At 46.4% G+C, this 26,125-nt stretch overlaps 1 protein-coding gene across 1 annotated transcript; it reads left to right on the top strand.

Moving 5' to 3' along the window:
- Window positions 1-18,160: 18,160 nt before the first annotated feature.
- LOC133457718 (mast cell protease 3-like) lies at window positions 18,161-21,421 on the top strand. The gene is made up of 5 exons (XM_061737030.1): window positions 18,161-18,204; window positions 18,320-18,473; window positions 20,485-20,614; window positions 20,731-20,985; window positions 21,084-21,421. Exons 1-5 carry the CDS (start codon window positions 18,162-18,164, stop codon window positions 21,234-21,236), a joined length of 735 nt encoding a protein of 244 aa, XP_061593014.1. The 5' UTR covers window position 18,161; the 3' UTR covers window positions 21,237-21,421.
- Window positions 21,422-26,125: the final 4,704 nt, after the last annotated feature.

The following is a 26,125-nucleotide window of genomic DNA, read 5'->3' as shown; positions in this document are numbered from 1 at the left end:
TTAAGGCAACTCTTAATTCAGTTCAATTTAAAAAAAATACTTAATTACAAGGGAAGGGAAATGTATTGCTGGACTAGCCATGACATAAGTGTCTTTAGAGATTGATTGTAGAGGGTTATTGCCATATGCATGATCTCCTGTAGCTGTTTGTGTTGCAGTGGATCTGAGGAAGCCTCTTGTTCAATTTCTCAAGTCTCTTTAATATTCATAATATAATTTCAAGCTAGTAAAACATCAGTGATTTCAGTCTGTTTACTTTGCTCTTCACTGGCTGCTGGTTTGGCATTTTGTTTTCAACTAAGCAAAATGTACATTATTAGAGAATTTCAATGAATTAGTTTCTAATATGTAATTTAAGTAGTTTCTAATATGTAATTTAAGTAGCTTTAACTGGTCCCTATATTTTGTTTATTTGAAGCAGTATAGTTCATAATAGATTTCTTCCTTTTTTCTCTTAAGATTACTTTCAAATGTAATTTGATTTGTTTGTTTGAACATTGAAGCAATTTGAAATACAACCAATCCTACAAAGCCAATTCCAAAAAAGTTGAAACATGGGACCTAGTGAATGACCTGCAGAGAGCTGGGACCAAAGTAACAAAGGAACCATCAGTAACACACTACGCTACCAGGGACTCAGATCCTGCAGTGCCAGACGTTCCCCCTGCTTAAGACAGTACATGTCCAGGCCCGTCTGAAGTTTGCTAGAGAGCATTTGGATGATGCAGAAGAGGATTGGGAGAATGTTATATGGTCAGATGAAACCAAAATAGAAGTTTTTGGTTGAAACACAACTTTTCGTGTTTGGAGGAGAAAGAAAGCTGAGTTGCATCCAAATAACACCAAACCTACTGTGAAGCATGGGGGTGGAAACATCATGGTTTGGGGATGTTTTTCTGCAAAGGGACCAGGACGACTGATCCGTGTAGGGAAAGAATGAATGGGGCCATGTATCGTGAGATTTTGAGTGAAAACCTCCTTCCATCAGCAAGAGCATTGAAGATGAAACGTGGCTGGGTCTTTCAGCAGGACAATGATCCTAAACACATTGCCCGGGCAACGAAGGAGTGACTTCGTAAGAAACATTTCAAGGTCCTGGAGTGGCCTAGCCAGTCTCCAGATCTCAACCCCATAGAAAGTCTTTGGAGGGAGTTGTGAGTCCGTGTTGCCCAGCGACAGCCCCAAAACATCACTGCTCTAGAGGAGATCTGCACGGAGGAATGGACCAAAATACCAGTAACAGTGTGTGAAAACCTTGTGAAGACTTACAGAAAACGTTTGACCTCTGTCATTGCCAACAAAGGGTATATAACAAAGTATAGAGATTAACTTTTGTTATTGACTAAATACTTATTTTTCACTATAATTTGCAAATACATTCTTTAAAAATCAGACAATGTGATTTTCTGGATTTTCTTTTCATTTTGTTTCTCATAGTTGAGATATACCTGTGATGAAAATGATAGGCCTCTCTTATATTTTTAAGTGAACTTTAAGTGAACTTTTTAAGTTAACTTGCACAACTGGTGTCTGACTAAATGCTTTTTTACCCCACTGTATCTTTCATCACACTTTCATGGAAACCGTGTTGAAAGATTTCATGCTTAGGTGCCTTGCTTGCTGGGAATATGTCAGCTTGTTTGCTGTAGTTGCGTTAACTGCGTTTTAGTGGTAAAAAAAAAAAAAAAGTTAAAAACAGATATAAAAGCTTGACTTGAATATTATTTAGTGAAGTCTTAATGACATCTCTGTGAGACCAATTTAAATTGCATTCTAAAATCAGTATGTTAAAGGGGACCTATTATGAAAAACACGTTTTTTCTTGCTTTAACATATATAAAGTGGTCTCCCCTCAGCCTGCCAACTCAGAGAAGGAGGAAAGCAACCAAATTCTGCAGTGTCTGTACAACCGCCCGGATGAGCCGTCCAGTGTCATGTGACTTCTACGAGCCGTTCCGATTCTGCTCCTGTCTCCTGGCTTCGGCCTCCGCTCCCCCTCTTGCCCCCCCTACACGATTCATACGCACATAGGCGAAGGGGCGGGGGGTCCGGGCCGTAGGGGACATTGTCCCACGTGGCCCGGTACTCCCCGCCTCACGGTTTTAATAACACTGTAGATACTCCACATTCAACATTTAATGAATACATTTAACAAGGATACTTAGTTCTGGAGGGGGGGATCATTGTCAGCATTATACCCTGACCCTGTTTTTATTGCATTAATTACATGCACTCAACACCAGGGGCGGGAGGGGGGCCCACATCACCCGCGTTCCCTCGCCGGCCTGGGACGGGTGGGTCGCGATGCCAGGGCCTGGCGCGGCTCGCCGCGCAGCCTGGGGTGCCTTCTGGCGGTGCTGGACCCCCCCGGGGAAGATAAAGACATGGCTTAGAGACTGAATTTCTAATTTATTTAGCAAAAACAATCAAAAGTTTGTTTTTAAGACATTCGAGGTCTGTTTAAAATAGGTATTAGATGCCATAATAGGTCCCCTTTAAGTTTGCTCACTATAACCACTTTAAAATGCTGATTTTTCGTGGATGCTAGTTTAGCATGCCAACATTTGATGATGTAATGTTAATGTATAATACATCTGGGGCTGCATGAAAGAACAAGACAACCTAACACAACGCTAACATTATTAGAAGAGAATTCCGTGTTCATTTGAGTTCAACACAAACTTTCACAGGCTGTCTGTCACCAGCTGGCCTCTGAGCAACTGGAGTGCAGAAAAGAATGACAGAGGAGGAATCAACTCAATTTGTATCTTTATTGCACATGCCTTCACAGCAACTAATGCCAAAACAGAATTTCTCCCACACTCAGATCACAAGTGGCTTTATACCTGCCACTTAACGATCCGCCAGAACCATTTCCTAAAGCTGGGCATACACTGTGTGATATTTTAAATCGTTTGAGACTGCCCCATCTCACACTGCTCAAAAGTTCAAAGCCCACCATTTATGGTCTCACACTGTACGTCCCGATGTTCTGATGCGACCCGTCTGCTCACACTATACGATCATAATCCTCACGTTGGACATTTGTGTACTGGAACTCGAGGCCGGTTCTGGGGCAGGGGTGGGCTGTGTCCACCCAAACGTGCGTCCTGCCCACCTGATCAAAGGTTATGGGGATCCTTTATTTTTTTATAATTTAAATTTTTTTATATATATAAAAAAAATCACAAAATATCTGTACCGTTTCTGATTGGGTGGGCACTGCGCATCATTTTTAGACACAACAATGAACGCATACCGCAAAAGTTGTGTCTCAGCGGAGGAACCCGGCGTTCCAGCAAAATGAGCACAACAGAGAAGTGTTCAGAACAGCACACACACTGAAGGCTGATTTATGGTTCCGTGTTACACCAACGCAGAGCCTACGGCGTAGGGTACGCGGCGACACGCACCGTACGCTGCGTTGGTGTAACGCGGAACCATAAATCAGCCTTTAGCAATTTGTGCCATTCTGTGTGGCTATAAATGAAAAAAGATTAGACAACGTCGTGATTGGACAAGGAATTGGCTGGGCAGACGTGGGAAATGATGTCTTTCTGCTATTAAAACATGATTTGTAATGTGAATTTGCAACACTTTAAACTACAAATAATAGTGTTTGACGTGACATCAGAAATTGCGCATGCTCTCTGCGAAAGAATGAGACAAATCAGGCCGTAGAACGACCAAGATTTCAAACACGTTTGATTTTCTTGCGAGCACACGATTTTTGATCGGGAGCTCGTCGCGAGGTGTTAATCTCTCATCATTACCCCACGTACACTGCACGAGGCACGACCAACGATTAGGTTGAAATCCGGCCCGATCCAAAAAATAGTCACACGACTGGAAAATCGTCTCAAAACGAGCCGATAATCGCACAGTGTATTCCCGGCTTAAGGGAGGGGTGTCCAACTTCCATTATCCCTTTAAAATACACATACTTATAAAACTCCTCAAACCATAATAAAACCCAAAATGACCAACCATATTTACAATATTAATTAACAATACCCTGATACCAAAGACACCGAATTCCCCCCATGCTTCTTATCCCTTGGTGTTTCCCAGAACCTTAAACAACATTCAGATCCTGGGGAATGCATTTTGCCTGCGCACCCGGGAGAAGACAAGGACAGGTACGTAATCACACTCCTAGCTAAATCAAAACCCTATCATTTATTTCTTACAGGAAGCTGTTGGCTCACCCAACTAGCTGTCTCCATCCAAGCTGTCCATCATTACAATACTCAATAAAAATTAATTTATAAAAATCTTTAGAAATGTTTCTGTGCAACTCTATGTCTGTTCTCCAGTGCCACATATCTAAAGTGCTGCCCTTGCCCATTTACAGAGTCTCTCTTGCATTATGGTAACAAAGGAGCTCTTCGTTACACTGTCCTTTCATGCTTAGTGTTCTTCTTTTACTTTATTTTGTCTTCTTTCAAGGTGGCAACATTAGTTTAATTACAACTTTATGAAACTACCGGTATGCTAAAACTGTCCATTTATAACCGCTGAGAAACCAAGTTACTTGTGAAAGCAGGGTTGCATTACCTAAACCCACATACTTTCTTCACAATATGTACGGTACAAAAAGACGAAAACTGTTTTGAGATTTCAAGGAGATAATCTTTTAACCTTCATAAACCACCTCAATAATGTTTTTCAGATCATTTGGTAGTTTAATAATGTGTGTTTACACAATACCAAAGAAGAAAAACTTCAGAAATTATCTTTGAAAAGCAAATGGCTAAAGCCACATCTGGAAACCAAATTCAGTTCAGCACAAACAGCTTTCAAGAACGGTAGTAGAAGCTGATGATTTGTTCATGTTTTACCTTTTATGTTCACTCATTGAATCAACATTGAATTCATACGTATATCAAAGCACTCTAAAGTCATTTTTGAGGCCATATGTCTGACAGCTAAAAGTCAGACCCAAAATTGGGTCATTCAAAAAGAAAATGATCCTCAGGACACCTGCAAATATGCGGCAGAATGGGCGAAAAAGAAAATAAACAATTATTTTGGAAAGGAGAAATTATTAATATTTTTTTCTTTTAACTTTAAAATTAAACTATTTACCATTTATTTTTTTTAATATTTATTTAATTTTGTTCTCCCTTAATGTATGTTTTTTTTGTTTTTTTTTGTTTTTTTCCCCTAGGGTAATTATGGGGAGGGTAGGAATGTGGGTAGAATAGAAGTCATGAATGTGAAAATGTGAATTGTGAAAATTATTGTGAAATAAAAAGATATTAAAAAAAATAAAATAAAATAAACTATCCTGTTTTTTTTTTTAACCTACATCACATGGAATATAAACTTTACTACAACTTAAATTGTCTAGGGATTATGTGGCCGTTTCCAGTGTTGGGTAGAATACTTTGAAATTGTATTTAGTTACTGAATACTGTGTTAAGGATTCTGTCCTGGACCCAAGCGCACGACACCAGACAGGTTCAAAGTTAGCCAAAAAGGCGTAGTTTATTCTCACAAACAAAAAACACTGCCTCCTTAAATGGCAGGGGAAAGAAAACTCGCTGTACGAATACAGGAAAAAAGTCCTCAACAAAAATCCACAAAGTAATCCAAGAGAAAGGTCATCAGCACAATCCACAAAGAATCCAGAAAACCCTGATCACATACAGGAGTGACAAGACGAACTCACAAGGGTTTGCCAGCAGTTCTGATCTTTATATGAGCTTCCAGTAATGACCTGATGCACTACAGCTGCGCTCCCGTGGCTCAGCTGCGCCACCGGGCTCGTCGCCGGGCGCGCAGATCTCTGGCTCTGCGCTGCGCAGACTCTGCTTCTGCAGTGCGATCGGGCCAAGGGGAAACCCCAGCTGGCCGAGACATAACAGTACCCCTCCCTCCAAGGGAGCCACCTGGCGACTTGCCAGGCTTCTCGGGATGGGTCCGATAAAAGTCGGTCAGAAGACCGGGGTCCCTGATGAGATGGCGGGACACCCAGCACCGTTCCTCTGGACCATAACCCACCCAGTCCACCAGAAACTGGTACCCCCGCCCCCGTCGTCGAACGTCCATCACACGGTGGACCCTCCATTCCGGGTGGCCATCCACGATCGTGGGTGGAGGCGGATCCGGGGCAGGGGGCATCAGGGGACTCCGTGAGACAGGTTTGACCTTTGACACATGAAAGACAGGGTGGATGTTTAGGGAAGCCGGCAGTCTCAGCCTCACGGCTGCAGGACTGAGCACTTTCGTGACCTCGTAGGGTCCCACGAACCGCGGCCCCAGCTTCTTGCCAGCCGACGGTAGGGGAAGGTCCTTGGCAGAAAGCCACACTTTCTGCCCCGGGCGGTACGTCGGTGCAGGGTTCCGGCGACGGTTGGCCCCCCGCCTGCCGCTCTCCGCTGTTTGAAGCAAGGCAGTCCTGGTGGACCCCCAGACACGACGACACCTCTCCAGATGCGCCTGCACCGACGGGACTGCCACCTCCGTCTGTTGCGCCGGAAACAATGGCGGCTGGTACCCCAGCGATGCCTCGAAGGGGGAAAGACCTGTCGCTGAGCTGACCAGGGAGTTGAGGGAGTACTCGACCCACGGGAGAAATCGACTCCAGGAAGCAGGGTTCTTTGCAGCCACACAGCGGAGTGCTGTCTCCACACTCTGGTTCATTCTCTCCGTCTGTCCGTTAGTCTGAGGGTGATAGCCAGAAGAGAGACTGATCGAGGCACCCAACCCCTTGAGGAAAGCCCGCCATACCTGGGACGTGAACTGGGGTCCTCGGTCCGAGACCACATCCTGGGGAAGACCATGGAGCCGGAACACCTGGCTCGTGAGGAGATCCGCCGTCTCTGCCGCCGAGGGGAGTTTGGGGAGGGCCACGAGGTGCACCCCCTTACTGAAACGATCAACAACAGTTAGGATCACTGTCATCCCCTGGGAGACCGGTAGTCCAGACACGAAGTCCAAGGCAATGTGGGACCAGGGACGGCTCGGAACAGGAAGTGGCTGTAGTAGGCCGGCCGGTGCCTGGTGAGAAGCCTTGCTGCGGGCACAAACAGGACAGGCCAAAACAAAGTCCCTCACTTCCCTCCTCATCCCAGGCCACCAGAACCGTCGAGCCAGAAAGGTGAACATGCGGTGGACCCCAGGGTGACAGGCAAACTGACTAGAGTGACCCCAATCCAGTACTCTGGACCTAACTGATTCCGGAACGAACAACCTCCGTGGCGGCACACCACTAGGGGCCGGGTTAGAGTGCAGCGCCCTCCTGACCACCGTCTCGATGCCCCAGGCCACCCTGCCCACCACTCGGGCCCCGGGAAGGATAGGTGCCGACTCCTCGGTGGACGGTCCCCCCCCTTGATGCAGCCGGGACAGGGCATCCGCTTTGCAATTACGGGAGCCGGGACGATAGGTGAGGGTGAAGTCGAACCGACTGAGGAAGCCGGCCCAACGAGCCTGTCGCCCATTAAGGCGCCTGGCTGCCCGAATGAACGTGAGGTTCCTATGGTCAGTCCAAACGATAAACGGCTGCCCCGCCCCCTCAAGCCAATGGCGCCACTCCTCCAGAGCAGCCACCACAGCCAGCAGCTCACGATTCCCGATGTCATAGTTCTCCTCCGCGGGAAGAAAACGCCGAGAGAAGAACGCACAGGGGTGCACTTTCTGATCCCTCTCCGATCGTTGGGAGAGGACCGCCCCCAGCCCGGTGTCCGAGGCGTCCACCTCCACGATGAACTGCCTCCCGGGGTCTGGATGGAGCAGAACAGGGGCGCTGGTGAACCTCTCCTTGAGGGACTGGAAGGCGGCGTCAGCAGCCGAAGACCAGACGAAAGGTTGGGAGGGGGAAGTCAACCTGGTGAGGGGTTCCGCCACGACACTATAGTTCCTTATGAACCTCCGGTAAAAGTTTGCAAACCCGAGGAAACTCTGCAACCCCTTCCGTGACCCAGGAACCGGCCAATCGACCAACGCCTGAACCTTGCGGGGGTCGGCTCGAGTTTGACCCCCCTCCACTATCAACCCCAGGTAGTTGACAGAGGCAGAGTGGAACTGGCACTTCTCCGCCTTAACATAGAGTCGGTTCAAGAGGAGACGCTTGAGTACCCGGCGGACGTGCTGGACATGCTCTTCGAGGGTCTTAGAGAAGACCAAGATGTCATCGAGGTACACCACCACGAATTCATCCAGCATGTCACGGAGCACGTCGTTGATAAGCGCCTGAAACACCCCCGGGGCATTGGTAAGACCGAATGGCATTACTCGGTACTCGTAGTGACCCCGCGGTGTCTTGAACGCGGTCTTCCACTCGTCCCCCTCCCTGATCCGCACCAGGTGGTAGGCGCTCCGTAGATCCAGCTTAGAAAAGACGGTAGCCTGGGTCAGGGGCTCAAGGGTGGAACTCATGAGGGGAAGGGGGTATTTATTCTTTACTGTGATGTCATTGAGTTGACGGTAGTCGATGCAGGGACGGAGGCCCCCATCCTTCTTCTTTACGAAGAAGAAACCCGCTGCCACCGGGGAGGACGAAGGCCGGACAAGCCCAGCTGCCAGTGACTGAGATATACTCCTCCATGGCGGCCTTCTCCGGAATGGACAAACTGTAAAGCCGGCCCACTGGGAAGGGGGGCCCCAGGACGGAGGTCGATCGCGCAATCGTAAGGCCTATGCGGAGGAAGACTCTGGGCTCGGGACTTACTAAATACCTCCCCCAGATCCCAGTACTCTCGGGGGACAGAGGCAAGATCCGGGGAGGTGACGCTGGGGATCGACCGGGGTAACGAGCCAACAGCCGCCTGGAGACAACGAGCGTGGCAAGAAGCACCCCACTCCAGGATGGTTCCCGAGGACCATGCCACATGCGGTTCATGTTGCATGAGCCACGGGTACCCGAGAATCACCGGAGCCGACGGGGATGGAATAAGGAAAAACTGACGGGTCTCGGCGTGGTTACCCGCCACCGTGAGGGAGATGGGACGGGTGCACTGGGTGATACGGGCCAGACGACGGTCGTCCAGAGCGAAGGCCTCCACGGGTTCCCCCAGAGCCTCCAGTGGAACCTTAGCCTGGGCGGCGAACTCCTCATCTAAAAAACAGTCATCCGCCCCTGAATCGAGGAGAGCCCCCACCGTAATCCTCTGACCCCCCCAGGCCAGGGTGACGCTAACCCGTCGGTTGGGTGGTAACGGACTGCGGGAACACAAAAGGTGACTCACTAGGATCTCCCGGGGTCCTGGTGAGCCTAATCTTTTGGCCGCACGGGGCAGTTACTAATACGATGTCCCCTCTGGCCGCAATAGAGGCAGAGCCCTGCCCTAAATCGGGCCTCCCGTTCGGCCGGACTAACGCGCGTGCGCCCTAGCTGCATGGGTTCCTCTTCATTCGCAATCTGCGGCGTGGAGGACCGGAAGGGACCCGATGGCGCGTTATACGGGACAACAGAATCCCTCTCCCGTGTGCTAGGGGCCTGGGTCTCACGAAGGAACCCCCGAACTCGCTCCCGCCTTCGCTCCCTGAGACCTCCGTCAACACGGATGGCCAAGCTGATGAGGTCGTCGACGCAGCTGGGCTCCTCCCGTGTAGCCAGCTGCTCTCTCACTGCGTCGTTCAGTCCCCTACGGAAGGTTGCCCGAAGTGATGGATCGTTCCACCCGCTTTCTGCAGCGGCCAACCGGAACTCCACCGAATAGTCCGCCACTGTGCCAGTACCCTGTCGAACACGAACCAGCCGGTCGCCGGGGTCCTGACCCCTGGACGGGTGGTGGAAGACTTTCCGGAGCTCAGCCACGAACTCGCGGTACGAGTGACGGAAACTGGCCCCCATGGCCCAGGAAGCGGCGGCCCACTGGGCTGCCCGCCCGGTGAGCAGGTTAGTGACGTAGGCCACTCGAGCAGCGTCCGAGGTGAATCGGCTAGGTTGGTGAGTGAACACTAACTCACACTGCATGATGAACCTGGAACAGGTCTCGAAATCACCCCCAAATGGTTGTGGGCTGGCAAGGCAGGGTTCCTGGGGTAGCGGATCGGGCATAGCAGGGCGCGGAACCTCGAGAGGTGGGTTGACGGCCCCAGCAGGTGCAGGTTGGTTCGGCGGCCGGGTGGTGAGGCTCGCCGTTAACACCTGCAGCTGTTGTAATATCGCCGTCTGCTGCTGGGTCAGGCTATCCACCGAAGCCTGCAAAGGCTGGACCTGGGCGTGGAGGTTCTGCACGGCCACAGCGGCCGCCTCCAGCTGGTGAGTGTGGCTATTCGTTAACCGGAGCTGCTTATCTAAAGCAGCCTGCAATGAACCACTCTCTGGGTCGGCTGGGTCCATCCTGGTGAGTTCGTACTGTTAAGGATTCTGTCCTGGACCCAAGCGCACGACACCAGACAGGTTCAAAGTTAGCCAAAAAGGCGTAGTTTATTCTCACAAACAAAAAACACTGCCTCCTTAAATGGCAGGGGAAAGAAAACTCGCTGTACGAATACAGGAAAAAAGTCCTCAACAAAAATCCACAAAGTAATCCAAGAGAAAGGTCCTCAGCACAATCCACAAAGAATCCAGAAAACCCTGATCACATACAGGAGTGACAAGACGAGGGTTTGCCAGCAGTTCTGATCTTTATATGAGCTTCCAGTAATGACCTGATGCACTACAGCTGCGCTCCCGTGGCTCAGCTGCGCCACCGGGCTCGTCGCCGGGCGCGCAGATCTCTGGCTCTGCGCTGCGCAGACTCTGCTTCTGCAGTGCGATCGGGCCAAGGGGAAACCCCAGCTGGCCGAGACATAACATACTGAATACTGCCTTAAAATGTATTTTTTTTAATGTTACTTTGCCTCATCCGAGTATTGAATTCAATTCAATTCAATTCAATTTTATTTATATAGCGTCTATTACAACAGATGTTGTCTCTAGGCCTTTTCCAGAGACCCAGAACATGACATGAACATGGCCCCCAAGCAATTATTGCATAAACATAACACAAACAATGGCAGGTAAAAAACTCCCCCAGGGAGAGAAAAACCTTAAGCCAAACAGTGGCAAGGAAAACTCACTTTATATATATATATTATTATTTATTAGGAGGGAAGAAACTTTGAGCAGGACCTGGATCATAAGGGGGGACCCTCCTGCCGGAGGCCAGACTGGGCAGAGCAGGAAAAGAGAGAACAGACAGAGATAATAAAGAACAGAGAAAGGAGAGACGCAGACACAATGGCTAGCTAGTGCACTGCAGAGATAACTATACAAGCAGATGTGGACAGCCGACACTGAGGTGGTCGGGGGGTTGTTGGGGGGTTGTTGGGGGCACAGGCCAGGATGTCAGCAGGCATCTTCCAGACATCCATACAGACAGGTGGAAGCAAGCAGTGGGATGATCAGAGGGGGGGACTGCAGGTCTTGTCTCAGTCTCGGGTCTCATGGTCTTGCTAAGTCTCGCCATGTCTTGGATAATTGAGATGCCATTGCACACAGCAAGGTGACAGAATCTTGTGATCAACAGTTCTTCGTCTTGTTAATCTACAGTTTTGTAAACTATTTGTATTTTGCATTTGATATAATGCATGTATTGGTGTACCTGCATGTGTGTCTTTATTTAATCACATTATAGTATTTATAATGGCCTTATTTGAATAAATTATGGCATCATTGGTTTTTGAATAATATTTGCATATCGTTGTGATTGATTAAGCATTAGGTCTATGCAATTCAGTGATGCTGATATACAGTGTAATTTGGCTACTATAATGGTAAATAATGCAATTTCAAGTCGATTATTGTGTGTATCTTTAATATTTAAAACTCACGTTTCATCTACAAATTAAGTACAATTTAAATCAGTAACATTTACTATTCATTAGACTTTCCAGAGGTGGAGGGGGGTGTTGGAGGCTTGTTATTTTATTAGATGACTTTGGGACAAGTTAATAGTCATATCAATCCTTAAAAGCACTTGAGTCAATCCTCAAATACTTTAGAAATAGCGGTAGTGCAATTGCCACACATATTTGATCTCAGCTAATTGATGAAAATATTTATAGTGAGCTTCACACAAAAGACATCCACTGTCCCTGTTTTATTGTGCCTGCAGTTGAATACAACCTCATATGTAAACTGAGCAGCTGAACTCAGGATGGCACTTAAATTCTACAACTCATGCAAGATGACAAAATAACAAAGTTTTTTTTTCGGTCTCGGTCTTGAGCTGAACTAGTCTTGGTCTTGACTTAGTCTTGATACTCTCTGGTCTTGGTAGTGTCTTGGTCTCGATTTAGGGGGTCTTGACTACAAGTCTAATTCTGAATACTTTGAATACTTTTAGAATACTTCACATTAATTGTCATTATATTAAATATTAAATATGGATTATAATTACAAAAATGAAGACTACAATTGTTGGAGCACCTCTTACAAACTCACTTACCATTAATTAGGAACTAAAAATCTCCTGGCTAATGCACAGAAGCAGAAACAGAGGGCATATTAATGCCAAAGTTTATATATTTACTAGACAAGAATAAAAGCAAGTAACCAATATATTCAGAATTATTTTTGTTTCTTTATTTAAACATTTTTCTGTTTTTGTAATAGTGACAACATGTTTGAACATAGCACCAACTTTAACACTTAAATATTTTTACATTTATTTAACAAGGTAAAACAAATCAAAGCTCTTCCATAAAATGTAAGATAAAACAAAACTCTTCAGAATAGTGCAAGTAAATATCCAGTAGCTATTAGTGATGTTACCGGCTAATTGTTGTCTATAAGAAAAACAAAATTAAGAATGTATGCAGGCGCACCCAAAATATCAATAATATGAACAGTACATTTTACTATTGTAGTCTGTCATTAAAAAAAATGTGTATATAAAAACAAAACAAAAACATATAACCAATTGATTACATTTACGTAATGCATCTTTGCTTTCCCATATTTACGTTATGCTTTCTGTGTATTTAGGGCCCGAGCACTGACAGTGCGAAGGCCCTATTGTATCTGTAGGAATTTTTTTTCTCGTTTTTTTTTTTTCCCCGACAAAATTAGGGCCTTTTTGCCACCATAAACGTGCCCCAAACGTCACCAAATTTTGCACGCAAGCCAGGCCTGGCGAAAAATTTGATATTTCATGGTTTGCATTAATGGGCGTGGCCTAATGGCTCAACAGCGCCCCCTAGAAAACTTTGTGCCTCAAGCCCCACAATACGGTTTGACATATATGCAAGAAAATCGGTACACACCTGTATCATGTCGCAACTTAAAGAAAAGTCTCTTGGCGCCATGGCCGAAACCGAACAGGAAGTCAGCCATTTTGAATTAATCATGTAATTTTGGCGCAATTTATGCCATTTCTTCAGCCATTTCTCCGGCCGCTTCTTCACCCGAAGCGCAACGTGCACCCAGGTGTGTTATACATCAAAATGTGCGTCTCGATCCTGCGACGATGCGCATTACTTTTCTCAGTCAAAAGCGTTACCATGGCGACGATAGACGCCAAAAAGCACGCCCCCCCCTTCATCTGATTGGTCCATATTTGATAGTCGCTATTTTCTGCTATAACTTTTGAATGGTTTGACATAGAGAGTCGTGGGTGGTGTCATCGGACTCGGTTTGGAGTCCTTCACCATAATTGGTGCAAATTGCACGCGCGAGGGCCTGTTCATCGCTGCTTGCAGCTTTAATTTTTATATAGTAACCTTAAATGGTATTTCTAAAAGATTCTTACTGAATAATTTGCATAGAAGTGATCATTCCCACTGATAAAAAAAACAACGTTTATACTCCTTTTAAAGCCCACAGCCAAGTGTAAGATTTTTTCTTTATATTTGAAAAACATACTAAGTAGGCTGTTGTGAATTGACATTGATTTAACTTCAAATTGAAAACCGCGAATCAATATAATATGGTAACGGTACGGTAAATGTGCACTTTTTGTCAGTAAAACTACTGACAACAGACACCGGGGGGGAAAAACTTACTTTTGGCTGTTAAAGGCATTTTTTCCATCTCTTGAGTTAGATTGACTCTGCTCTGGTGGCTCCACCGACTCTTGGGCTGCGTCCGAAATCCCATACTTCCACCCTAAGTATGCAAAAACAGTAGCCTATGTGAGATTTTTTAGTGCGTCCGAAACATTAGTACGTACTCAATAGTATGCACTATCCATACTCATTCTGGAGAAATGTATTAGTGTGGATAGATGGACACTAGCTAAGCAGAAACTTCCCACAATGCAATGCAGCGGTGTTTGGTTGCTAAGTGATACGTATATGTCAAAAGTATAAAATTAAGTATAATAATATTATTATATAATATTAATATTATAATATTCGTATATAATAATATTATATAATGTCATCTTGTTTGGGCCAGGATAAATGGGAAATAGCGGAGCGGTGCTGCTACTGCTGCTGTTACCATGGTAACAGCTGCTACTGCTGCTGTGACATGTCACTTCCTTCCAACGGCAGGAAGTGACGTGTGCGCTCTTAATAGTACGTCCGAATTAATGCATACTACTGATATTTACTCAAAAGTGTGCTGAACTTAAAGGTATTGTGACATGAAAAACAAATTTTTCTTGATTTTTTGTGTTTTGTTGGGTGTCTTGACATCAATTACACCCAAAAAACAACAAACTTTTAACATTCAGTGTATTGTGTGCTTTCTGGGATTTTCCGCATAACTATGCAAAAACGGCGCATGTGGTTTGGTGGCGGGCCGTTACGTAACGGCCCGCTAAATCACTGCCCCCTCCACCCAGCTCCCTGCTTCCTCTCCTCTCCAGCACACCATAAAGGCTGATTTATGGTTCCACGTTACACCGACGCAGAGCCTACGGCGTAGGGTTACGCGGCGACGCGCACCGTACGCTGAACCCTACGGCGTAGGCTCTGCGTCGATTTAACGCGGAACCATAAATCAGGCTTAACACGGAGCTGTTTATAGCCTCTTTTGTTCTAATCACCGGAGGAAAACTGCTAAGAAGACCCGCGGCCACTGACTGGACTTAGGATGAGGGGACAGTGCTGCTTGCATGCCTTTATTTTTATGATTGTTTGCTGTGGTTCGCCGTGCTGCTTTTCCGTGCCTGCTTCGCCTTTCGCTCCCGGCTTAACTCTCCGACGCCGCTGTGAGCGTATGGCTGGAGGAGGAGGAGGTTTGGAGGAGGAGCGGCGCAATGATTGACAGGAAAGGGGGAAAAGGAAGCGTTTTTCACGGCGCAAAAAAACACTGTCATAAAAAGCCAGGAATGGAGTACTAGAGTGAAGTTTTTCTTGTTACACTCTTTTAGACACTGTGGCAGGTTGGAGAGGTGGATGGGACACGCACCTGTGTCCCATCCGCCTGAGTGGCTGGTTCTCTCCACCTGCCTGCCTTATAAGGCGGAGCCGGACAGCAGCGAGGGGTCGGAGGAGTTGCTGTCAGGCTGTGATGCTTGTGCACTGTGGGTGTTTTTGTAAATAAACGGTTCTGCACGCAACACTGTGTCTCTCCGTCCTTCGGTCGGGCCCCCGTGGCACGCACCCTGCCACATCTGGCGCCCAACGTGGGGCTTCGAAGGGCGGAGGAGGGGACGCATGGAGCGGGCCCTGGACGCGCTCGCCCAGGCCATGGCGGGCATGACGGCCATGTTCCGGGACCAGGGCGAGCGGCAGCTGGCCGCGATGGAGGCGCTCGTGGCAGCGGGGAGACCCACCCTTGCGCCAGCAGCGCGGGAGGAGCTGGCGGCGAAGGCTCCCGAGACGGCGGGACCGACGGAGCGACCCATCCCTGCACCCCGCCTGAGGTTCGCCGCGGCAGCGCTGGTAGCGCCGCAGCTTTGGGGCCGCGAGGCAAAAGCTGCGGGCCGCCAGGCGACGGCTCCTGGGATGGAGTCAGCGGCGGAGACGGAGGCGGAGTTGGCTGGGGAGGCGGCTGCGGAGGCGCAGCCGCCAGCGACGACGGGTCCCGCGGAGACGGGGGCGGACCAGCAGCCCGCGCAGGGCTGCGTCGCGGAGGAGGAGGAGGCGGTCCCGGAGGCGGACCGGCAGCTGGCGCGGGGCCGCCTCACGAAGGAGGGCGTGGTCCGGGACGCACCAGCTCCAGGACGGGGCTGCGCCGCGAGGGACGCGGTCCTGGACGCACCGGGTGGCCCGAGGCCACCATGGGCCCGGCCCCGAGAGCGTCTTCCACGGCGGGCGGGCCGACGCCGGGGGCGACCACCCGACCAGGAAGCCGGAGGGTTCCTCTCCCGCTCCGAGGGGGCGGGGCGGGGAGTAGGCTCGGCCGGACGGACCCCGGCTCGAGGTTGGCGTTGGGGGTGTGTGGCAGGTTGGAGAGGTGGATGGGACACGCACCTGTGTCCCATCCGCCTGAGTGGCTGGTTCTCTCCACCTGCCTGCCTTATAAGGCGGAGCCGGACAGCAGCGAGGGGTCGGAGGAGCTGCTGTCAGGCTGTGATGCTTGTGCACTGTGGGTGTTTTTGTAAATAAACGGTTCTGCACGCAACACTGTGTCTCTCCGTCCTTCGGTCGGGCCCCCGTGGCACGCACCCTGCCACATCTGGCGCCCAACGTGGGGCTTCGAAGGGCGGAGGAGGGGACGCATGGAGCGGGCCCTGGACGCGCTCGCCCAGGCCATGGCGGGCATGACGGCCATGTTCCGGGACCAGGGCGAGCGGCAGCTGGCTGCGATGGAGGCGCTCGTGGCAGCGGGGAGACCCACCCTTGCGCCAGCAGCGCGGGAGGAGCTGGCGGCGAAGGCTCCCGAGACGGCGGGACCGACGGAGCGACCCATCCCTGCACCCCGCCTGAGGTTCGCCGCGGCAGCGCTGGTAGCGCCGCAGCTTTGGGGCCGCCAGGCAAAAGCTGCGGGCCGCCAGGCGACGGCTCCTGGGATGGAGTCAGCGGCGGAGACGGAGGCGGAGTTGGCTGGGGAGGCGGCTGCGGAGGCGCAGCCGCCAGCGACGACGGGTCCCGCGGAGACGGGGGCGGACCAGCAGCCCGCGCAGGGCTGCGTCGCGGAGGAGGAGGAGGCGTCCCGGAGGCGGACCGGCAGCTGGCGCGGGGCCGCCTCACGAAGGAGGGCGTGGTCCGGGACGCACCAGCTCCAGGACGGGGCTGCGCCGCGAGGGACGCGGTCCTGGACGCACCGGGTGGCCCGAGGCCACCATGGGCCCGGCCCCGAGAGCGTCTTCCACGGCGGGCGGGCCGACGCCGGGGGCGACCACCCGACCAGGAAGCCGGAGGGTTCCTCTCCCGCTCCGAGGGGGCGGGGCGGGGAGTAGGCTCGGCCGGACGGACCCCGGCTCGAGGTTGGCGTTGGGGGTGTGTGGCAGGTTGGAGAGGTGGATGGGACACGCACCTGTGTCCCATCCGCCTGAGTGGCTGGTTCTCTCCACCTGCCTGCCTTATAAGGCGGAGCCGGACAGCAGCGAGGGGTCGGAGGAGCTGCTGTCAGGCTGTGTGCACTGTGGGTGTTTTTGTAAATAAACGGTTCTGCACGCAACACTGTGTCTCTCCGTCCTTCGGTCGGGCCCCCGTGGCACGCACCCTGCCACAGACACATTTGAGGGATGTTGGTCAAGACTTTTAATAGTGTTAAAAGCATGTTAAAAATGATGTCACAATACCTTTAAGTATACTTTTTAGTATATACTGTTTAGTATGGCATTTCGGACGCACCGACGGTCTGAATCCAGTCTAATGCGCGATCCTAGCTATTACCCCGGAGTGTCTAGGCGCCCGGTGGCAGGTTATTTACCGGGAATTATGAGAATTATTCAAAGCACGCAACACGTAAAGGATTGCTCTAAATATTTATTTATCTTTGGTGGGGAAGTAGAAAATATAAAAAGTATACAAATGGTTTTGCGAAAGTAATTGTATTTTAAGTACCCCAATTTAAAACAGTAATTGTACTGGAATACCGTTACTTTTTATTCTAAATATGTGACGGCGGTAGATGTATTCAGTTACTCCCCAACACTGCACGCTTCTGAATATCACTAATGTCGTTGGAGCCATCAGCCTCTTGCATCAGTATTGAAACTCCGTTTTGAAAATCAAGACCCAAATCTTTTGTAATCTTAACAATTTAACAGTGAAATGTTGGGACATGGTATGAAGCAATACAGATGCAAAAATAAGGAAGATGTTTTTTTTTCTTCAAAAACTATAAAGCCTGGAGAAAAAGGCGACAGTTTCCCGAAGGTACCATGGTACTCAGTTTCCTACTTGTGGTGCTCTTTGCCATCACTGGTAAGCTTTATTTTGAATGGAAAAGAGACAAACAATCAGCTTTAAGTAGAAAAAAAAGGATTATTTTACTACAATGCTTTGCAAACGCGTTTGTGTTTTGTGTTTTGTGTTTCAGGGACTGATGGTTCTCATATTGTTGGAGGAAGGGATGCTGCCCCCCACTCCCGCCCATACATGGCCTCACTGCAAATTGGAGGTAGACATTTCTGCGGAGGAGTACTGGTGAAAGAGGACTTTGTGCTCACAGCAGCACATTGTGCTGTTTCTCAGTAAGTATTAACATCTAGGCCTTAGAAATAATTTCAAGGCTGATGTCAAACAAACTGCATGACGGCATTTTTCTGCATATCACAAGAAAGTATCTTTTAGAAGAGACTCTGGGAGAAAAGAAGCAAATATTGGAAGTTTTTTCCTCAAGGTATACAGTAATCCTAATTCTACTGTTTGCTTTTATCCAGAATGTTGTTCAGTTTCATCATAATTCAGTAGGAGATTAAATTCTAGTAGACCTAAAAGTCATCAGGTACATGAAAATGTGTGATGCAATTTGTAAAATTAATTATTCATTACTGTTCAGTTGGTGCAGACATGCTCTCACACAAAACAGTGGGTTATTAAATGTTCACGGTGCAGAAAGACTGCATGGTACAATGAAAGTACTACAATAAACAGTTCATGCTCTGAGCGTAGAACACTGACGTAAAGATGTTGTCTTCTGAAAAGTCAGTATGGCACAAATATGTTGTTTCTGACTGATAAAATAAGGAAAGAAATTGATCAAGGTAAACTCTCCGGAATGGTTATGCTCGACCTGCAGAAGGCTTTCGACACAGTCGACCATAGCATCTTAATTTATAAATTAAGAGCGCTTGGCTTTAGCGATATGGCCTCAAAGTGGGTAGTTTCCTACCTATCTGACAGACAACAGAGGGTAGACATAAATGGGACGTTATCAAGTCCAAAGCCCATAACATGTGGGGTCCCACAAGGGAGCGTGTTAGGTCCACAGTTGTTTTTAATATATATTAATGATTTAATTTCAGCATGTTCATGTAATTTATTTTTTATTTGCGGACGATGCTGCATTACTGGTGTCCCACAACGATCAAATACGTGTGGAAGAGTTTTCTAAGTGTAGAAATTGAAAAACTAGCGAGGTGGCTCTCTGATAATAGGCTTTCCCTTCATTTGGGAAAGACTGAGTCCATCCTCTTTGGGACTAAACCCAAATTAAGAAGTGCTTCCAATTTTGTTGTAAAGGTAGGACAGCAATTAATGTCAGCCAAAACAGTTAATTACATTGGATGTGTATTAGATAATAGTCTGTCAGGTGATGGCATGGCCAGCAAAGCACTCACCAAGATTAATAACAGAGTAAAGTTCCTGTCCAGGAAAACCGATTTATTAGACACCTTTACTTTAAAAACACTGGCTGGAGCATTGGTTTTATGTCACTTTGACTATGCTGCCACCTTCTGGTACAGTAGTTCGGCGCAGAGTCTTAAAAACAAGTTGCAGACCGCTCAAAATAAGTTAGTCAGAGTCATTTTAAAACTACATCCTCGTACTCATTTGGAAAACGCTCATTTTAAATTAGTAAATTGCTTAAATGTTAAACAGAGGGTGGTGCAGACCAAAATGGTCATTGAACATAAAATGGTAAACAGAACTGCGCCTCCCTATCTTGCTGACCTTTTTAAGCCCTGGAGAGCCGTGCACACACACAACACTAGAGGCAGCCTGTTCAATTTCATTCCTTTGAGCTTTAAAAATAATTTCGGTAAAAACACTTCTTCATATACGGCAACATGTCTCTGGAATGAGCTGGCCATCTCCCTCAAACGGATCTCAAATGAGAGTAGCTTTAAATTTCACCTGAAATTACACCTGTCCACTTGACATTTGTGTTTTATCTTTCTGTGCTTTGCTCTGTGTTGAATGTTTCTGTGTTTTTAGTTGTGTTTTGTCTTGTTTTGTTTTCTTATGAGGAGGCAATAGTAAAACATCATACTTGTCGACACCTGCATTTTTTGTCAGCTTTTATAAACCTCGGTGACCGCAATGGAAATAAGCCTGTTGGCTTTATTGTGTTTTAATCCTCGACAATTTTTATCATTAATGTATGTTAGACTGCAATGCAGTTATTCGTGTATGTTTTTTTTAAAGATTGTCTAATCAATCAATCAATCAATCAATCAATCAATCAATCAATCAATCAATCAATCAATCAATCAATCAATCAATCAATCAATCAATAAACTCTATTGTTGTGATTTGTAGACCATTCAGGGTTGTGCTCGGCATTGATACCCTGAGAGGTAATGCGGAAACAAAGCAGCAGTTCCGTGTTCTCAGATCCATTCCACATCCAGAGTACAACGACCTTGAAAATGATGTCATGCTCTTGAAGGTGAGGAAGCAAGTCTCTGACTCTGCATGCAATTTAAAAAAAATAATTTTGCATGTAATTAACAATTTTAGTATGCACTTTTTTGATTGAAAAGTTTTCTATGATCAACTCCTCAGCTAAGCGGCGAGGCTCAGCTGACTAAAGCCGTGCAGGTGATCCCTCTGAAGTCTAATAGAACGAAAAGTGGAAGTCAGTGCATCACAGCCGGCTGGGGGGATATAGGAGATAACAGGACTTTGGCAAACAGGCTTCAGGAAGTCAATGTCACCATTCTGACACAAAGGATGTGTCGGAGAAGATGGGGAAGCGCCACCATATCCAGGTCGATGGTCTGTGGTGTCGGGGCCAAGAGGTTACAGGGTTTCTGCTCGGTGAGAAATTGCAAGACAAGAGTGTAAACAGAAGTCCCAATGTTTGTATGTTAAACAAAGTCATCTAACCTTTAGGCGTCATGCATTTTCTCTTGAAGGGAGATTCAGGTGGTCCATTGGTGTGTGATGGAGCTGCAGCAGGCGTCGTCTCCTTTTCTGGACGGCGGTGTGGAAACCCCAGAACCCCTGATGTTTACATGCGCGTTTCATCCTATATGGAATGGATTAGACGTGTGATAAACAGCAGTTAAACTAAATGCTATTCTGAACTATTTTGAATTTAACTTTTAACAATGTTAATTTGAGTAGTCAATTGTCTGGTTTAATTTACTGTAACTTTTTTTCTCCTCCTCACTCTTCATATTTTTATTATCTAAAGCACCTTGTATTGTCTTGTTTCTGAAATGTGCTACACAAATAAACTTGCCTTACCTTACAGCATTTTCCTGCAGTATGCCATACTGCATAGATTTTTCTGAAAAAAGTAAGATTTCTGAAGAATTCAATATATAAATCACAATTAATTATAGTAGTTATTGAATTTATTTAGAAAAGTTAAGTAGATCATAATTTAAATTTAAATTAAATACATGAACACAAATATTAAATTGCATAATATTCTCTCAAAATGAAACATTATGAAAGACGGGACACAAATAATGTAAATATATTTTATTAAGTAGAGACATTTTGGTGCAAAGAGTTGCTATTGTTGAATGATTTCAGATTTTCTCTGATTGCTTCCATAAGGCGTTTACAGTAAATTAAATTGAATGTAAGCATGTAAATGATGCTTTGTCTAAGCATTAATACACTTATTTACAAACTTGAATGCACAGTGTATTTTACCATGTCTGGTAGATCCTTGCTGACATCCGGGCCAGCGTCCCCCACCACCTCAGTGTCTGCTGTCTACATCTGCTTGTATAGTCATCCCTGTAGTACACCAGTTAACCATTGTGTCTGTGTCTCTCCTTTCTCTGTTCTTCATTCTCTTTTTCTGTTCTCTCTTTTCCTGCTCTGCTAAACTGGCTTCACGAGGAGGGTCCCCCTTTATGAGCCATGTCCTGCTCAAGGTTTCTTCCCTCCTAGAGGGCAGTTTTTCCTTGCCACTGTTTGGCTTAAGGTTTTTTCCCACTCAGGGAGTCTTTTACCTCCCATTGTTTAAGTAATAATTGCTCGGGGGTCATGTTCTGGGTCTCTTGATTTACTGGTCAATCTACGCACCTACCCTCACCTATGGTCATGAAATGTGGGTAATGACCGAAAGGACAAGATTGCGGATACAAGCTGCCGAGAACAGTTTCCTCTGACGGGTGGCTGGACGCTCCCTTGTGTTGGTTTAGCTTATGCGGATGACGTTGTCCTGTTGGCTCATCGGACCAGGACCTTCAGCATGTGCTGAGGCGGTTTGAAGCCTAGTGCGACGCGGCAGGGATGAGAATCAGCACCTCCAAAACCGAGAAAGGTTGGTGTGTCTTCTCCGGGTGGGTGGAGAAGTCCTGCCTCAGGTGGAGGAGTTCAAGTATCTCGGGGTCTTGTTCACGAGTGAGGGAACAAGGGAGCGGGAGATTGACAGACGGATCGGTGCAGCGTCCGCAGTTATGCGGTCGATGTACCGGACCGTTGTGGTGAAGAGGGAGCTGAGTCGAAAGGCGAAGCTCTCGATTTACCGGTCAATCTACGCACCTACCCTCACCTATGGTCATGAACTTTGGGTAGTGACCGAAAGGACAAGATCGCGGATACAAGCGGCCGAGAGGAGTTTCCACCCCAGGGTGGCTGGACGCTCCCTTAGAGATAGGGTGAGGAGTTCGGTCACCCGGGAGGAGCTCGGAGTAGAGCCGCTGCTCCTTCACATTGAGAGGAGTCAGCTGAGGTGGCTTGGGCCTCTGTACCGGATCCTCCTGGATGCCTCCCTAAGGAGGTGGATGGATGGATGGATGGATGGATGGATGGATGGATGGATGGATGGATGGATGGATGGATGGATGGATCCTCCCTAGGGAGGTGTTCCAGGCATGTCTCTCCAGGAGGAGACCCCGGGGAAGACCCAGGACACGCTGGAGAGACTATGTCTCTCGGCTGGCCTGGGAACGTCTCGGACTCCCCCAGGAAGAGCTGGAGGAAGTGTCTGGGGTGAGGGAAGTCTGGGCATCTCTGTTGAGACTGCTGCCCCCGCAACCCGGTAACGGATAAGCGGCGGACGATGGATGGATGGATGAATTTAAAAAATTGAAATCTCTAATGTGTAACTCTCAGATGTGATTATTTTGTCTCCTAGTGTTCATTTTGCCTGTTCTTCAGATATTTTCCTGTCTCATATTGTTCTTTATTTTAATTGAATTAATTTTTAAAGACTTTTGTTATAATTTAAGATCTCTTCACTGACTTTCAGTTAAATGTGAAATATTGAACTGGTCTTGACAGGTCACTTGTTCACTCTAACCGTAGACTACAGAAACTGTATATCAACCGGTTCCACACATCCAACCAAACAAGGGAAAATTGCATGATTATGCTGCTCTCTGCTGGAGAAAGGTCCCCATGCAGGTTAACTTGCCCAAACTTTCTATCTGAAAAAATATTCTCTACATCTTGACTGTTTCCTGCTAATTCCTACACAAAGTTCACTTTAATCCTTAACTTACTTTTACACCAGAATATGGTTTGATTAAAAATGTAAATGTTGTCAATTAACCTATTTTACACATTACTTTTGCTCCTCTTTTTAACCCCCTAAGACCTAGTGTACACATATGTGGACATCATGTTTTGTCATCTATGTAATAATATTTAAATTCTTAGAGGATGGCCAAAGCTACAATACAAATAATTACACGTGGTCTTAGGAAGTTAAATTGTATTGTAATACAATTTTATCAAGGATATTGCAATACAAGAGAACATGTACTTTTTATGTCCTTCCTCCTTTTTGAATACTATTTTTCAACATAAAATGTATGTAAAGTATTAATAACAATTACAAACGAAATAAGCTACGAACTCATCTTAATTTGTTTGGAAGAAGATTTTAGTCACTTTGATTTTGGTATAGTGATTGATATGATTTTACACACATGCATGCACGCCACACACACACTTTTTTTTCCCGCATTCCTTGTTTTTTTCAGTTATGCAATTCCTACTATTTACAAGTTTGCTTGCTTAATGTTTGGCTCTTGTTTTTCATGTTTTTATTTTGGCCACACACATTTGATCTCAGATTGTGCTGTTTCCCTGCCTTTGTGGTGATTATAACTTTACTTATTGTTACATACACGGGCATCTTTTGCCTCAGTTTGGTTTTTAGCATCTCATTGTCCCTCTAAAGTCATTTTGAACATGTTAAAATTAAAATTCAGCACTGATGCATCCTTACCTTTTTTTTTAAATGTCTGAAACCCCATGACTTCTGAGGTCCATGAAATTGTACTTGTTATGCCCTCTGACTAAGATAATCACATTTCTCTTCCGTTTTAGGCCGCCTGTGCTTATGTCTATTGCCATGGTCACAACATTATTTCTGTACGATCAGAATCAGGTTTATTGGCCACGTATGAAAATGCCAGACAGGGAATTTGGATTGCTGACTTGGTTTTGACCACTACAAACTGCTTGTTCTGCGACGAACCACGGAGCTATAGAACATTTATTTTACGTATTTAGTAGCTAATGCTGATGCTTTCTGGGGATAATTTCCTTTTTTGCTTGTTGCCTTAATTTTTCAATTTCGCTAATCTAACAGAGGGAGCTCCAATTGGAACAAGTAATTCACAATATTTAAGTGCCATTCTTGAACTGAAAAAATGTAAAATCAAATGTAAAATCAAATCCACGTTTTGAATAAAGAGTTGTATTTTTAATACTCACCCATGAAATATATGGAAAAAAAGAAATATGACAGTTTCCAAGTCATTTAGGATCTTAACGTTACAGAAAAGTATAGGCCTACCTCAGTCCCACTTTTTTGATCATATTTTATTGATCGCTGAAAGTTCTGCTCAATGTTTTTAGATCATACCTGTCAATTCTCCCGTTTTGGCCGGGAACACTACCGTATGTTACCCCTCTTTCCCGCTGTCTTCCAGTATTAGTATTGTCCCGTAAATTTCCCGTTCTATAATATAATAATTTTTATAATTTCAACAAACTGAATTGTCACTAGCCTCGCGAGAACTGCCACCTGGTGTGCCCTGGGTGGCAGTTCTCGCGAGGTTAGTGGCAACAACGGGAATCCATGGAACAAACCAGCAAAAACCAAATCAGTGATGGATGGATGTAACAAGAGAGGAGGCATTTCTGACAAAAAAGAAAAAGACTTGGTGTAAATATCTCTAAAAATGGGGAACCGAATTTACTTTCCTAAAGATGGGCAGGACGGGGCCGAGAGCCACATGAGTGAAAATTACAAATGAAAAGAAAATGTAAATGTTTCACTTGAAGACAAGCAATATGTATATAATAATAATCAATTTTATTTATAGAGCGCTTTTATAAGATCTCAAAGATGCTTTATATATATATATATATATATATATATATATATATATATATATATATATATATATATATATATATATATGATATGTATAAACTGAAACTGAAAATGTTTAAAATAAATAAAATAAATAAATGTGCTTTAATTCCACTTTGTATTTTCATTTAGACTATTATAGGAATTACATACATATGAATGTCCACAAAGGTCGGCCTATCAGATTCTGAGCACATAATTGTAGTTTGTAAGTGTTTGACAGGTAGTTATTTTAGATTTCTTGTAAACCTGTCTTAAAATGTAATACTGGACCCCGGTTGGGCTGGTGGGACATTGGCGGAAAATGTCCCTTATTTTTAAATCCCAAACTTGACAGCACTGTTCCCTGCGCGTGTCTTCAAGGTGTTTTCCGCCGTCAGAGAAGCCTAAGGCCTGATTTATGCTTCTGCGTTACACCAACGCAGAGCCTACAGCGTAGGTTACGCGGCGACACGCACCGTACGATGCGCATTGACGCGTAACCTACGCCGTAGGCTCTGCGTCGATTTAACGCAGACCCATAATTCAGGCTAAAGGCTTTCTGGGAACTGTAGTTCTCTCTCCTCGTGACGACAGCGCCTAGCTCCCATTTCCACAGGTGTC

This window comes from Cololabis saira, chromosome 13 (assembly GCF_033807715.1).
Source record: "Cololabis saira isolate AMF1-May2022 chromosome 13, fColSai1.1, whole genome shotgun sequence".
Taxonomy (NCBI): domain Eukaryota; kingdom Metazoa; phylum Chordata; class Actinopteri; order Beloniformes; family Belonidae; genus Cololabis; species Cololabis saira.
The sequence above is the reverse complement of the archived record's forward strand: the minus strand, read 5'-3'. Positions and strand labels throughout refer to the sequence as shown.

What these genes read in the sequence shown, in the direction of transcription:
- LOC133457718 (XM_061737030.1), top strand. Translation starts at nt 18,162, where the DNA reads ATGGTACTCAGTTTCCTACTTGTGGTGCTCTTTGCCATCACTG. An exon ending in GCACATTGTGCTGTTTCTCA is followed by an intron (nt 18,474 to 20,484) that starts GTAAGTATTAAC and finishes TGTGATTTGTAG; the next exon opens with ACCATTCAGGGTTGTGCTCG. An exon ending in GGTTACAGGGTTTCTGCTCG is followed by an intron (nt 20,986 to 21,083) that starts GTGAGAAATTGC and finishes TTTCTCTTGAAG; the next exon opens with GGAGATTCAGGTGGTCCATT.